The 15,770-nt window shown below is 23.1% G+C and overlaps 4 protein-coding genes across 4 annotated transcripts; 2 read left to right on the forward strand and 2 right to left on the reverse strand.

Annotated features, from left to right (window-relative positions):
• Positions 1-322: 322 nt before the first annotated feature.
• On the forward strand, positions 323-3,377 carry PVVCY_1104590 (glycosylphosphatidylinositol anchor attachment 1 protein, putative; the record flags this gene model as incomplete). The annotated part of the gene is made up of 5 exons (XM_008625920.2): positions 323-393; positions 609-1,376; positions 1,638-2,559; positions 2,753-2,920; positions 3,039-3,377. The coding sequence occupies 5 exons, from the start codon at positions 323-325 to the stop codon at positions 3,375-3,377; spliced, it is 2,268 nt and encodes a 755-aa protein (XP_008624142.2).
• Positions 3,378-4,134: 757 nt separating this feature from the next.
• Positions 4,135-5,409, reverse strand: PVVCY_1104600 (conserved Plasmodium protein, unknown function; the record flags this gene model as incomplete). Its single annotated transcript, XM_008625919.2, has 1 exon — positions 4,135-5,409. One exon carries the CDS (start codon positions 5,407-5,409, stop codon positions 4,135-4,137), a length of 1,275 nt encoding a protein of 424 aa, XP_008624141.2.
• Positions 5,410-6,699: 1,290 nt separating this feature from the next.
• PVVCY_1104610 (conserved Plasmodium protein, unknown function) lies at positions 6,700-12,909 on the forward strand (the record flags this gene model as incomplete). The annotated part of the gene is made up of 1 exon (XM_008625918.2): positions 6,700-12,909. One exon carries the CDS (start codon positions 6,700-6,702, stop codon positions 12,907-12,909), a length of 6,210 nt encoding a protein of 2,069 aa, XP_008624140.2.
• A 514-nt stretch (positions 12,910-13,423) lies between these two features.
• Positions 13,424-14,863, reverse strand: PVVCY_1104620 (conserved Plasmodium protein, unknown function; the record flags this gene model as incomplete). Its single annotated transcript, XM_008625917.2, has 2 exons — positions 13,424-13,539; positions 13,669-14,863. The coding sequence occupies 2 exons, from the start codon at positions 14,861-14,863 to the stop codon at positions 13,424-13,426; spliced, it is 1,311 nt and encodes a 436-aa protein (XP_008624139.2).
• Between the last annotated feature and the right edge of the window lie 907 nt (positions 14,864-15,770).

Raw genomic sequence — 15,770 nt, forward strand, 5'->3', positions numbered from 1 at the left:
GAACGAATTTATTCTAAATTGTTTTGTATTTTGCGTATACCTTGGTAGTATAAATTGATAATAAAAAGTATACCTATTTTTTGATATATATTTTTTATATAAAACAGGTATATAAATAAAAATTATAACACATCTGTGTGCCTATGGCAAAACTATAAATGAAAATATAATTTTCTGCATTATATATATTTTTAAAGGAAATGAAATTAAATATAATAAATATGATAAGTGAAAATATTATTGTTTTGTTTTATATTTTTATTTATTTTTTCTCCTTTCCCATTTCCATTTCTTTTGGCTTTTTACACTGAATTTTTTTAAGATGGGTTTATCAGAAAACCCTAGGTTTTTTTTACTAATAGATAAAATCATTAGGCGAAGCAAAATTATTGGGTAAGAATAAAATGAGGGGCTACACACAATATTTTAAATCACATATATATATTTGTATGTGTGTAGTTTATCACACATTGAATAAATATGTGGGGATACATACATACGAATATATATATGTTTTGATATCTATATGTATATATATATTTATATTTATTATTTCACTTTATATTTTGCCATGTGTGTATATATGCACATTTTTCTTTATTTTTCAGATTAGCCTTATCAATTATAGGTTTAATTTATTTTTGTGTAATCGATAAGATTAATAAAAACGCTGAGCTAGATGCCCGTTCATTTGCGCAATTTCCTGGGAATTCTACACTTACTAAAAAGGATGAAGATTTTTTAAATGAAACGAATTCTTACTTTGAGAGCTATGAATATAAAGAAGGAGAACATGTAATAGATATAGTGCATGATTATATTAAAAGGACGTCTAGTTTGGTTGATACAGAAAAATATGAAATTAAAATAAATGATAAAGTTAAAGATAATATATTAATAAGTAATGTCGGATGCAAATTTTGTAATAATATAGAAAATTTAATAGTTGTAATAAATTTTGATTATAAAGAAAGGAAATATTTTCATTCATTAGTAGTTGGTTTAACGCTGATAAATCATTTTTTAAATGCTAATTATATGAGTAAAGATATAATATTTTTGTTTACTAATAAAGAATTATTATATTCTTTGGGTGTTCAAAAGTTTATCGAACATTATTATTATGGTAATACAGAAAATAGAAAAGTTCTTACGAGATCATCGATAATAATAGAATTTGAATCTATATATCCATCCCATATTGAAATTAATTATGAAAGTTTAAATGGGATGTTGCCAAATCAAGACTTAATTTTATTATTAAGAAATGAACTAAATCATTATAGCATCCCTATAAAAACAGACCCTGTGTACCATTCTATTTTGAATATTGCTTTGGAAAAAAAATATGAAAAGGGACACATTTATTTTTTAAGGTAGCTATAAATAAATATGAAAATTAATTTATGTATTTATATGTGTCTGCACATGTGATTTGTTAGAGTATTACGAATATATGGTGGCATTTGAGCATATACATTTGAAATTCATATTTGTTTATCGACACACATATATTGTAACGATTCATGAATGTAGTATTTGCTTTATGTTTGATCGCCGATTGTTTTAACATTTTATAATTTTTTTATTTTATTAATTTTAAATTTATATGGAATATTTTTATTTGGTCTTTTCAGAGAGAGCATTCCATCATTTACTATAACCGGGGGAAGCAAGGTTCCATTGAAAAGAAAAATGATAAATTTATTTAATTTTACAAAATCATTACAAAGTTTTTTAAGAAGCCAAAGTAATACACATGAAGGTTTTTGCCATTCAACCAATTTTTATTTCTTTAATACTATTAAAAAATATATTCCTATAAGTTTATATGTCTTTTGTGCTTATTTAATATGCAGTTATTGTATTTTAAAATTAATAAAAGGGACAATTTTTCGAAATTATGTAAATTTTATAGTTGGGATATATATGTATATAATTACTATATTAACCATATCTATGCCAATCTATTTATTTTCAACCAATGAAAAAATATATGATTTAATAAAATCGGAAAAGAGACTCCCAATATGTACAGAGTGGCACCCTGATAATTTTAATAAGTATATTGAAATATCTAATTATTGGTTACGTATTTTTATTATATCATTATTTGTAGCGTTTATTTTAAATTATTTTATCTCTTTGGTTATTTATAAATATGTTAAAATATGGGATTATGAAAAAGATAGAAAGATACAAAAAATTATAATTTTAGACAAAATAAAATATCTTAATAATTTGTTATATAATAGTAGCGATGTTAATTATATTAAAAAATTTGTGAATAGATACAAAACAGATATAGAATATATTAACAAGGAAAACAAATTAATTAAGCCTAAAGTAATACATAGTGACGATGAAGACTTTGTGGATGCTAAAAAAAAAAAAAGAGTTATAGAAATAATACATGAAATAAATGATATGGAAAAAGACCTCTATTTACTTGGTGACGAAAAATTTAAATATATTTTAAAAAATACTATAGCACCTTATAACTATATAATGAACCACGCCAATATTTTTTATTTCCTTTTCGTCGTTATAGTTTCATCGGTAAGTGATATATATTATGATAAAATAAAGTTAAAAATAAGTATAAATATATATTTTTTAAATAACCAAACTACAATGGGAAACGAAATGCATTATTTTTCTATTCAATTTATTATATATGTGTGTCTTTTAGTGTATATACTTTAAGGTAACTAATATTAAATATGTACTATTTTTGCTATTTTTTTTTCAGATGTATAATTGGGCTTATTCGATACTGTTTTGTATTATACTTATAACTCCGGTGTCAATGTTACATAATATAAAAGTGAAGAAACATAAAATGACTTCCAAATTTATAATTTTATTTTTTATTCTTGGAGCATTAATGTATTTATATCCATTTGGAGGATTTATTCTGGTAATTTTAAGACAAAACAAAAATGAAACCGCTCATATTTTTACTTTAAGTTATTCTTTATATGTACATATATAGCTAAGTGTTATATATATTTCTTTTTATTAAATTTTTGTTACAGGATATGAGAAATAAAATAATGAGCATGCTAATGAATTTTTCTGCAAAGAGCTTGAAATACATGAATTCATCGGGGTTATCAAAAAAAATGTATTTCCCCGAATTTTTGGAATTTATTTGGTCAAATAAAATATTTGATACGCTATATTTAAATAAGTATTATTTAGATAATAAAGACATAAAGTTTAATTATAATAGTGAGATTAGTAATAGTGTATTATTAAATTTATATAGTATAGCTCGAAATCATTATTGTATAGGCTCTCAATTGTACCCTCTCTTATGTTTTACATTTTTTCCAATATTGTTCTATATAACATTTATATTTTTTGTTCAATAAATTATATATTTTTCATTTACATATGTATCCGTGTATATATAATTAAATGTATTCGTTTGGTTTTTATATTTTTTCTACTTTTATTTTTAATGTTTTATCACGTTACCATATATGGTTACATATGGATAGATGCAATATTTGCACCTTGTAAAGAATATTTAATAATAATGTGTGGTATGTAATATAACAGTAACCATCACATGTATTATATGTTTCACGAATGTATTATATTATTGTTTTGTTGTAGCATTTGAATAATTTATTATTTGAATGTTCTATATGCTTTGTTTATTATTATAATTCAACTAGAGAAATATTCTCATTCATCAAAAAATAAAGTTATTGCAAATAATATCACGAAAAAATATAATATAGGATAATAATGGAAGCATTTGTTTCGGACTAAAAAATGAGCTAAAAATTATGCAAATATATGTATGATTAATTAAGGACACCTTTTGAATTCTATGATACCGCATATTGTCATATGCTTAAAAAATGACGAAATAATAAAGAGGCAAAACAAAAAAAATACGGAAAAAATGAATAAATATGAGTTAGCACATGCTATCATTTGAAAGCAAATATATATGTCGCTTCTTATGGATAAGTAGAACGGAAAAATGAAACTTAGAAAAATATAAGTGCAATAGGAAGCATATAATATCGCACATATATTGTGTGTAAATGAATTGCATATATGAATACCCCTTTATGAAATTCGGAAAAAATATGGTTTCTTTTTATTTTCAGGAAACTATGGTTCACTAATTTTATCCGAATTAACCATGATGCTTATTGGTTTGGTATATACGCATCGATTTAAAAAATAATTTTTATATTTTTTTTTCCTATCATTATCGTTATCAGAATAAAATAGTATTTTTTTCCTCTTTCTTTCTTTTTTGATGTTGAATTTATCGGAAGCATATAAATTCGTGCCCTTAATTTTTTTCCCTTTATAGTTGTCTAAATATTCCGATCTAAATTTTATGTAATTGTTTCGTTTCGATTTTAGCATTAAACTTTGTTCGATTGGAAGTATATCGTATTTTATATGATTTGAAGAATAAAAATTAATGTATTCTTTATCAACCATATCAGAAATAATAATATCCCCTGCTGAAATATGGAATATGTTGTCTTTTAGAGCGCCTTTTTGAATAGTTGTGTCTTTATTTAATTTGTTGTAAAATAATATATTTTTTTTTTCAGCTTGTTCTAAAAGTGAATAATATTTATTTTTTTCTTCATCGATTGTATCAATGTCTATTTTGGATTGATCAATTTTATTTAATAAAATTTGATTAAAATTTTTTAATTCCTCTATTTGATGTTTTAGAACCTTTTTTTTAGATTTGTTAATGCTATTTTTATATTGAGATTCTTTATATAATTTATAGAACTGGTCACATTTTATATTAGTATCTGTGATTTTTTTTAAATATTCATTAAGCAAAGTTTCATAATCTTTAACTTTTTGCTCTACAAAATGTCGTGAATTTTTTGTATCATTTATAACTTTTTTCATATCTTCAATTTTTGTATTAATATCTAAAAATATTTTATTTAAAACATTAGCATTGGACTTATTTATTTGATCTGTACTTTGAGTGTCGTCTTTTGGTTTTCCAGAAATAATATGTTCTTTGTTATAACTAAATTGATATTTATATTTTTCATTTTCTAATTTTAATGATATGAGTTCCTTCATTTTTAAATCATAATTTTCTTTTTCTTTACTTAGACATGAATCTAGAAAGTCGATTTGTTTTTGCATTCTTTTAATTTTTAAATCATATTCAAAATTACTATTTTCAATTTCTTTGGATTTTTTTTTATCTATATTATTTAATATTTTTTTGTATTTTTCTATCTCATTTTCAAGTTCACAATTTTTTATTTTTAATTGGTTATTTTCTTCTTTTAGTAGCTTTTCGTTGTTTTGTATTTTTACATATTCCTCACAAAATTGTTTCAAAAGAGTTTTATTTTCAATAAATTTGTAAAAAATTTTCTCTTCATCATTCATATTTGAGTTTATCTCAAACGATATGTAGCTACTTTGACAATAAATGTGTAAATTATAGTGTACCTTTCGTTATAAGTTCATTCGTGTGGTATATAGAGAGTGTGGGTAATAATTTATATTTTTCAAAAAATCAAAATATGGGATATTTATTTTTCAAATATAGAGTATCAAGAATACCAAAGGAAAATAAAAATACCTGCTTTTGATGTTATATTAAATATTGATATGCAATGCCATATACTTTTAGTATTTTTAAAAGAAATATATATAGGAATAGTGTGTGTAAAATAATATTGTTATCTTTATATATTTTTTATGAAGAATAATTATGTCTGTACGACGAAAAGGTAAATTATTTGTTCATAAATTTATAGAAAAAGTGATGATCAGGAAAAAAACATTCAATTGAAAATGCTCATACATTTGCACTATATTATACGTATATATATAATATATATTATTTTGTTCGTTTATTGTGCATCCTTAAACTTATTTATATCAGCATACATTTATATTATTATTTTTTTTTTTAAATTATGTTGTGTTTCAAAGATATACTTATAAACCCTTTAAAGGTTTTTATTTATAATAGTACATAACCGAACTAAATTACCCCAGCGTGTTTCCAAATATCTATGAAAGAATGTACTGACAAAATATTGACAAAAATATATGTAAATATCCATACGTGGTAGAAAAATAAAAATTATTGAAAATGTTTTAGAAATAATTTCATAATTTGGTGATTATTTTTGTATTATAATAATCATATAATTATGTAAAAATAATTTCTTTATGTTTTTAAAAAATATTAACAACTTTTTACGAAAAATATAATCACAGGTATAAATTTTTATATGGTCTGAAATAAATATATATTATTTTTAAAATTTTGATACGATTAAGCTTATGTTCATTGGTACTTATTGTTATGTATAAAAAAAAGAAATGAGTTCATATAGTGATATTTGGAATGTGGGATTAAATAGATATGAATGTTTATACGTATATATATTAGCAGTTATAATATAATTTTTCGTGATTATATGTATGGTATAAATTTATATTCTCATGCATATTTATTTATTATTGTTTTGTCACAACTATAAGCATCGCTCTATCTAAGAACATGAGAAGGGTGTGTTCAAGGCTATAGCATGTACTTATCATTCATATAATATTGTTTTCTTCAAATTGACATAACATGATAAACTAATAGTAATAATAATAAGGAAAGGGAATAGAATTAGAGGTCGAAAAAAACGAATAATTCAATACTATATCAATTATATGATGAAAAAAATACTGAATGGGGGAAAAAACGAAAACAATGGTAATAGTATTGCAAATAATAATTTCAAAGATGGGATAAAGAAAGTAAAAAAAAACAAAAAAAAAACGAATGTTAACAATGTATTACTAGACCAATTTCATCACCGAAATAAAAATAATCCCAATTTATTCTCAACCGGAAAAAATGAAAAGGGTAATTTATCAATGCTACAGGAGCAATCAAACATAAACACAAAATTTGTTAATTCCTTTGGGGAACGCAAATCAGATGGTACATATACTGGTTATATGCCTCCTCTTGGTAGTAGTAATAGTAATGTTATGAATGTAGAGTGGGGTGAAAATAATAAACCCGATATAGGGTCTGGTCCTAGCAATAGGGTTGGCAAGAGCCTATATGATTTAAGTAAAATAAAAATGAATAATATTGGTAGAGAAGAAAATACGAATGAAAATTATAGTAGCAATTATATGAATAATTATAACAGTAATAATAGAAATGCAAATAATATGCTCAATAGAACAAAAAATCGAAGTGGTCAAACGCATAAAAAGATTAACAAATATGAAAATAGTATGTATTATCAAAAATCTCCAATGAAATTAAATTTGGCGTGTACAAATCAATTAAACAAGAATAGAAAGAGTTTGTATAATTCTACTAATTTTCCAAATAATAAAATGAAATATGTAAAAAATGAAAATAAATATACTATGGGTAATAAAAATAATAACGTAATTAATAATTTATCACTACCAAGTGATATGAATAGTTTGTATAAGGACAATAATGTGAATGCTGAAAATAGTGATACTATAAATTGGAATGTGGAAAACAACCAATCGAATATTAGCAGCATTTATAACGTAGGTGCAAGTGATAATAAGTCTCTTTACCGGTATAATGAATTGTCGAATGATAACAAAAATGCTAATGGCACATTTTTCAATGGTATTGATAATAATTTGGATACATATACCAATCCAAAGAAAGAATATATAAGCAATAAAAATAATACAACGACTAATACTTCAGGCAACGATATTGGGAAAAAAGAAACCACAAAATCTGTTTATAACTTTATTAAAAATATAAAAGGTGAAAATGTTGTGGAGGCTAAAGATGGAAAGTGTTTAGAAAAACCAAATCCCCAAGAAATTGACATTACACACTTGATAGCATACTGCGAAAAATCAATAGAGATTTTAAGTAGAAAACTTGAACAATTATTATTGGCTAATGATAATGAATATATAAATTTAATTAAATATATAATAGATATATTTAAAAATATTAATATAATTATAGATTTTATAGATGATTCGTCATGCCATTTTAATATTTTCGGTATTATATTAAATTTGTATTCTTATTTGTGTATAAAGATGTTTGAAGAAAATTATTTACTGAAAATAATTAATTTAAAATGTTTTGTTTTAATGTATGAAATTTTAATTAAATTGAAGAAACATATTTTTAATTTGTCTTGTGTGTTTACTTTATATATAAATTTTTTAAAAAGTAATATGGAGGGTATTGATGTTTTAAAAAAAAAATATAACAATTATAAGCCAAGGTTTATAGAATATGATAAAAAAATATATAAAAAAATGTTGAATTCGTTTTTAACTATATTTGCATATTTTTCAGAAAATGAAATAAATGTTGTCAAAATTGAGGCGCTAAAATCGTTTTGTTACATATTAAATATATTATACCAAGAGAAAAAGAAAGAAAAGTGTAGAAAAGCAAGAAATGGGGGAAAAAAAAAAATAGAAAATAAAGATAATAATTGTATAGAAGAATATGAAGAAGAAATGGATGATGAATGGAATAACTCCGAGAAGGAAGAGAATACGAAAATAGAAGGAAATGAATCAACAGAAAAAAATATAAAAAGCACAGTTAATGATCCTACTAATGCAAGTTCTGCCAAACCTTTAAAAAAAAATTTTTATTATATATATAATAAAGATATAATTATTAGTTGTATTGTTAATACAAAAGGGAATGTTTCCAAAGGTTTTCCAAACAATAGAATGATATATTTAAAAACCCATAACCGTAATTTTTTTAACAAAAATTATTTTTCAACATTTTTACACTTGGATTATAAAAATGAATTTGGTAAGAATGATGATAAAAAGCGAAAAAAAAACTCAAACACATATTGGAATAAAAATAGCGAGCAAAATGAAAAAAAACAATTGGACAAAGAAGAGCAGAATAATACCAATGAAAATATAAATGAAGTTCCTATAAATGAAGAAAATAATAATACAAAAAGTAATAATAACAGTGTGAATGCTAAGAATGCAAAAAATAAAAGTAAAAATTCGATTTTATTAATAAACTTCGAAACGGTTTTTAACAGTGAACTAGCTCCTGGATGGTTATCAAATAAAATAGATGATGACGATGAGACAATTTTAATTTATGTATTCAAGATATTTGAATATTTTATTGATATTTATCGTAATAAAGAAATATATACGGCAATAAAAAATTATATAATATTTTTTTTAAATCATATTAATAATAATATATTTAGCTATGTAGCATATTTAATTGTTAAAATATCACGATTGATACCAATAGATAGAACATTTTTTAACAAATATATTTCTGTCCTTTTGAAAAATTTAAATAAGGATCGGCGTAAAAATATATTCCTCATGCTTTCATATAGTAGATATGAAAAAAGTGGCCTTGAGGTAGCATTAAATATTTTAATTAATTTATGTTTATACAACTTTAATTTCAAGACTAATGTGCATTTAATGAATCATGAAGAAGATAATAATAATTCATTAAAAAATGATATGGATGAATATAATATGAACGCACACATATATAACTCTAAATCAGATTCTTTTGATGCATCTAAAAAGGATTCGAATCCAATAGATGAACATGAAGTATATCTAATTGATCATATGATATATAATAACAAAGAATGGTATTATATATATAGCGTGATACTAGTTTTGTCGTTTAAATATTCCGATTTAATTTATTCTTTTTTTTTTAATAAGTTTCGAAATAAATATATAGAAAATTCGTATATTAATGTTCCTTATTTAAATTTATTTGAACGGTCCTATAGATTCTGTTACTACACTTCAAACAAAATATTATATGACAAATTTGAAAAATACCACATAACGGGTTCAAAATGTGTGAATTTATTTGAGTTAGATCGAGAAATGGCATGGGGGAAGTATGATAAAAGATATAACAAAATTGGAGAAAATAATGACGAAATAAATTGTAAAATGAATAGCAATAATAATCACAGTTACATTTTTATGAACGAAAATAAAGAAAAGAAAAATGATGAATTTTTGATTAATGATAAGAAGTGTATTGATAATAAGGGGATTGGTGATATAATTCCGAGAGAAAATATATCGCCTGAACTGTTATATCATCAGATGTATTCATTTTTAGAATATCCGCATTGTATAAAATTGGATATAAGTTCAAAGGAAAGTAATTTTTGCTATGTATATGTTTTAAGTGTGTTAAATATACTTTTTAATAAGGATGCCCCATTTTTCAATGAAAATTGTTTTTTTTTTAAAAAAAATATTTGGGAATTACTACATGATCAAACAAATTTAAAAACAAATCATTTTTTAGATTATCTTATAGCTTTTAAAGATTATGATTTTTTTTATATTGATAATAGTAACGAGTTGATAGGCATGCTTGACTTAATAAATTATAATGATGAAAGTAATTACACGAGAAGAAAAGGATTAATAAAAAGAGGCAAGTCTGATAAACTTAGTCAATGTGGAAGTTCTATATATAGTAGCAGTGATAGTATGTTTGGCGATGTAATTAAAAATTTAGAAGGAAAAAAGGATTGTAGTAATATTTCAAAGTTAATGAATAACGAGAAAAATGATAAAAAAAAGGAAAACCCAAATTTAAGCATCAATAATATTAATAAGTTCAAAAAAATAAAAGACTTTGAGATAGAGAAAGCAGGACAGATAGTCGAGGAACCTATTCACGAAAGGAATAAAAGGAATATGATATATTTTAAACAAGGTTACATGAAATATTCGAAATTTATTAGTGATAATATTAATGAACATATTATTGGTAATATATACTTTTTAAGATATTTGAAAGAAAATTTTTCTCATTTTCAAAAAAAAAATAATATATATTTTATATACAGCTATTTTTTAAAAACATTTATTACGGATGTGTCGATATATGGTATAATATATAGTAATAGCGTTGCAAACTATTTTTACAAAAGAATGTTAAAAGGTGTACTAAATAACGACTTAATTTATGGAAATAATATGACTATGAATTCAATAAATTGGGATAAGCTGGGAATAGAAATTAGTAGTAAATATAAGAATAAAATAAAAAGACCAGGATTAATTCATAACACATATAATGTGAACGAATATTTCGAAAACAATAAGAAAGATCATTATGATAATCATTTTAATTATCCAAGATATGATATTGAAGATAAAAGGATGAATTTTGATAAAAACATAAATGATGTAGATGTATGGGGGGAGAAGGAAAATGTTATTAAAAATTGTTTGAGAAACTTAAGCAATAAATTTGGAAATAATTTTTTACATGATTTAAATTGCAATAATGTGGGTACAGATAATATTAAAACATTTATAGAAGCCATAAATCATAATATAGCAAAAGAACATAAATATTTTTCATGTAATAATATAAATTTTCGATTTATAAAATCAAAGATAAAAATATTCATGAATGAAAAGGATATGTATGAATGGAAAAGGTATACAAACGTAGTAGATTTTAAAAGTAAATATCGAGAATATTTTTATCATAAAAAGGTTATAAATATAAATCATAGAATTAATAAAAATTTAGTTAAAATTTATTATTTGTTTAATGAACATTATTTTCGTTCAACAGATATATCCGAAATACTTCGTTTTTTTTTAAACAAAATATATGATGAAAATAACATATTATTCTCAAAGTTGAATGAATATTTTGGTAAATTTTCAAATAATGGTGAAACTGATGTGTATAAATTTAATGTAGAAAGGGAACACACTTCCAATGTGGAATTAAATCAGATGGAAAATGGAAGAAATGTGATATTCAGTAAAAACTGTCAGTGTAGTGTGTGTAACCAAAATAAAAATAGAAGGAAGATAATAAACTTAAGTAACGATTTAGAGCATTTAATTACTGGATTCAATAAATTTATCCATAAGCACGTAGAACAAAATACTAGAAATGAGAACGAAAATACATATACTATAAATGTTATGATAAATAAAGTTTTAAAAAATATATTAAAACATATAAAAAATAAGGATTTTATAAATTATGACAAATGTATAAAATTTTCATTCAAATTCGTATCCTTTTTTTTTGTGAAAATTTATTTTTGTATTGAAATAGATCCATATTTTGAAATTTTTGAAAATTATTATGATAAAGATTTAGGAAGCATTTTATTTTTGTTACCAGATCATGTAAAACAGTTTTTTAATCACCTATTATTGTATATTGAATACGAAGATGGCTATCATATAATGGATACACAAAGTGAAACGCAAAATAGTGACGAATCGAAAATTAATGAAATAATAAAAAGAAAAATATCAAATAAAAGAATGGAACAAACAAATTTCTTAACGTACAACTTTGTTGTTGAAAATGTTTTGTTAGAAGATAGTTCTTTAAAACATTTAAAAAATATAAATAAAACAAAAGTAAAAAATTCGTTATTTGCTAAGAGAAAAAAAAACAATCCACCAAATCAAAATGTTGTGAATGATTCATGTTTTAAACTGAATCCAAAATATTTAAATCCTTCTAATGATCAACATTATTATGATAGAACTTGGAGTACTAAACCCAATTATAGCAAAATGAACAAAAATGTGAAAAAAATAAATATACCGAAATACATCAAAATAGATACTACAGAATGGAAAATAAAACGTAGTAAAAATAGCTATTATGATCATTGTATAAATGGATATATAAAACCTTTTAAAAATTTCATAAATATTGAATTAAAAAAAAATATTGAAGTTAATTTTGATTATTCCTCTACCTTGCCTACAAAATGTAAGGTTACTTTTTGCTACTATTATTTTAAGAATAATGAATTTATTTTATTTCCTTTGTCTAAAGTGAAACAAATATATGTTCATACATTAAACCAATGACCCCGATACACATATATTGTTGTATATGCATGCGCATTTTGTGTGCTATGCGGATTCCTATAGTTAAACGATGACTATACATCAAATTTTTCTTTAAAAATCATTTTTATACTCAAGAAAAACCTTTTTCATAATTATGAATTATATATTTGTAGTGTTACTGCTTCTTATATTCCAAATATTTCCGCTTTATTTCTATTCGTTTTATATTTTTAATATAATTATTTATGTTTATTCTTTTTTTTGGTAAATTTTTTTAATTTGAAAAATTCCTCAAACAATTTATTAAGCTTGTCTAATTTGAAAAATGGGGGCCTTCCCCATTGCATTGGATATTCGCGTTTTTATTTTTTCGAGGATAATTTCCTTCGAGTTTTACAAAAATTTAAACAATGTTGTAGATGGTGACTGTATTTATGGTGAGGAGATGAAAAAAAAATTCATAGATCAACATAATTACAGATTCAAAACAAATAACAAAACTAAGAAAAAGAACAAACGACAAGAAAAAGGTTTAAGAAAGAAATTTATTTAAAATATTATTGTTTGCATTTTTTTGAAAATGGCTAAAAGCGAAGTCATTATTTGGGGGTGTTTTGGTTAAAGTTTTATGGGGTGAATTTAATATTCCTAAGAATGAAGAAATTAGCTAAAATGAATAAAAAGAAATGTGTAAAGACATACGAATACATATGCATATATATATTAAAATAACTTAGATGGAAACTGCATATTTATTTTTATTATTATATTATTTACTTTCTTTTTTGAAGTTTCCATAATCGGAAGCGTTGGAATTCAAATTAGTTGATTCATTAGTATAACATCTGTTATGTTTATATGTGTGCTTTATAGTCTGATATGTGTCCTTTTTCTTATTGAAATATGGATTACTATTTTCATTTTTGAACAAAGGATTTTTCTTTTTAAATATCTTCCCCCCTCGTGTATAATATATATATTTTTTACCAATTCCTTTGTTACTATTATTATATGTGTGCTTATTTTCGTTTTTCGTTTTTTTTACAGATTTTTTTTTACAATTCATATTTTCCGTGGTTATGGATATATTTCCATGTGATACATAATTTTTATTTTGATTATGAAACATTTGATTCGTATTTAAATTTTGTTTAAACAATTGGGATGTTTTATTTTGTGCATTTTCTGAATGGCCAGCACTTATATTGTTTCCTTTAGAGCTATTATAATTCTCAATGTATAAATTGTTAAGAGAACTGTCCATGATTATGTTTGGATGTCTTTCTTCGTGGTTATGTGGCAATTGTTGCTCATTTTCATTATTATTAGTAATTATATTATTATTTAAATTCTTAGAATTAACATTGGGCATTTCGCCTTCGGAAATTTTATTATCTTTTGAAATACTGGGAATACATGATGCATGCGCATTGTTATTATTTATAGCATGTAATATTTCTTTAATGTATTTATTCAGGTCGTTACATAATACATTTTTAAAATTTTCTATTATAGTATCCTTGCTGGTATTTGTTTTGTTTTCACTATTGTATTCTATATTAGTTTCGCTTTTATTATTTGGATAAATTATATCCTTGGCATTTTTCAAAGGAAATATTGGATTATCCTTTTTAGGCATAAATATAGGATCGTTGTTTTTATTTGTTATTTTTTTCTTTGCAAACATGTTCTCTTTTTTTCCCTTTTTTAAAATTATATCAATATCATCTAGATACTTATCTGAATAAGCATTTTTACAAATTTTTTCAACTTGTTCAAAATCTGGATTGGTTTCACAGTTTTTTTTTGTTTTATAAATGATTTCGTTTACAGCATTTTCGAACATATAATGTAGGTTCTTTTTTTTATTTATTTTATTGAAAAAGAGCTCGAATTCTTCGTCATCTGATATGGGGAAACAAGAGCTGTTGTAATAGTTTTCGTTTTTGCATGAAAACAAAGAGCATTTCATTTGAAGAAATATATGTGTAATATCGATAGGGGTAAATAAAATGATATAGACAAAGGAATTATTTGTTACTACATTTATTAAATGTAAAACATGTTTGACAATTTTTAAGTTTAGAATGGAAAACGTGAATCATTAGTTACAAATAATTAATATTTTAGGCTGTAATAAAATTAGCATTTATGACCGTTGCTTCAAAAAATTACATTTTGCCAATGACAACATACATGTGTAAATAAACGACTAGCCCATATATATTTTATTTATTTTTCAAACATTTATTGAAAAGATCAAATAAATAATTTAATAAATTTATATTTTTATTATAGTAAAAATGTGCTCGTATATATAATATTTCGAGATATGGGTATTTGTGAATATAGACAAAAGTTAAAATATGACAATAACAAAAATAATAATGATTATACAAATGGTCATAATGATAATTGTGAAATGTTGAAAAACCGGAAAATTACGATATGTTCGATCCCCTTATCTTCATATTATGTGAGAATATGATAAAACATAAGAATGTTAAGTATATACACTTTTTTGAAGTGGGTAAATATTAGGCACAAATAAATATGCTACGAGAACATGTTTAAAAATTGTGTGCTTTAACATAGGGGTAAAACAGGAAATTAATTTTAGGATAAAAATTATAGTATTTTAAAGAGAACAAATTCAGAGTATTATTATTTGTATAAGCATGGCATCACATGTAATTAGTTTTGTGCACAAAAGACGTATTTTTTTAAGGTAAAAATATGAGAATGAGTAAAATGGTGTGAAAATATATACAAACGTCATATTATCTTTTATTTATTTTCACATTCGAAGCAATGCTAAAAAATTTTAAAAAAAGAAAATTTATCTTTTTAAGTATTTTTTGTATATAAATTATGATGGG

Source organism: Plasmodium vinckei, assembly GCF_900681995.1.
Source record: "Plasmodium vinckei vinckei genome assembly, chromosome: PVVCY_11".
Taxonomy (NCBI): domain Eukaryota; phylum Apicomplexa; class Aconoidasida; order Haemosporida; family Plasmodiidae; genus Plasmodium; species Plasmodium vinckei.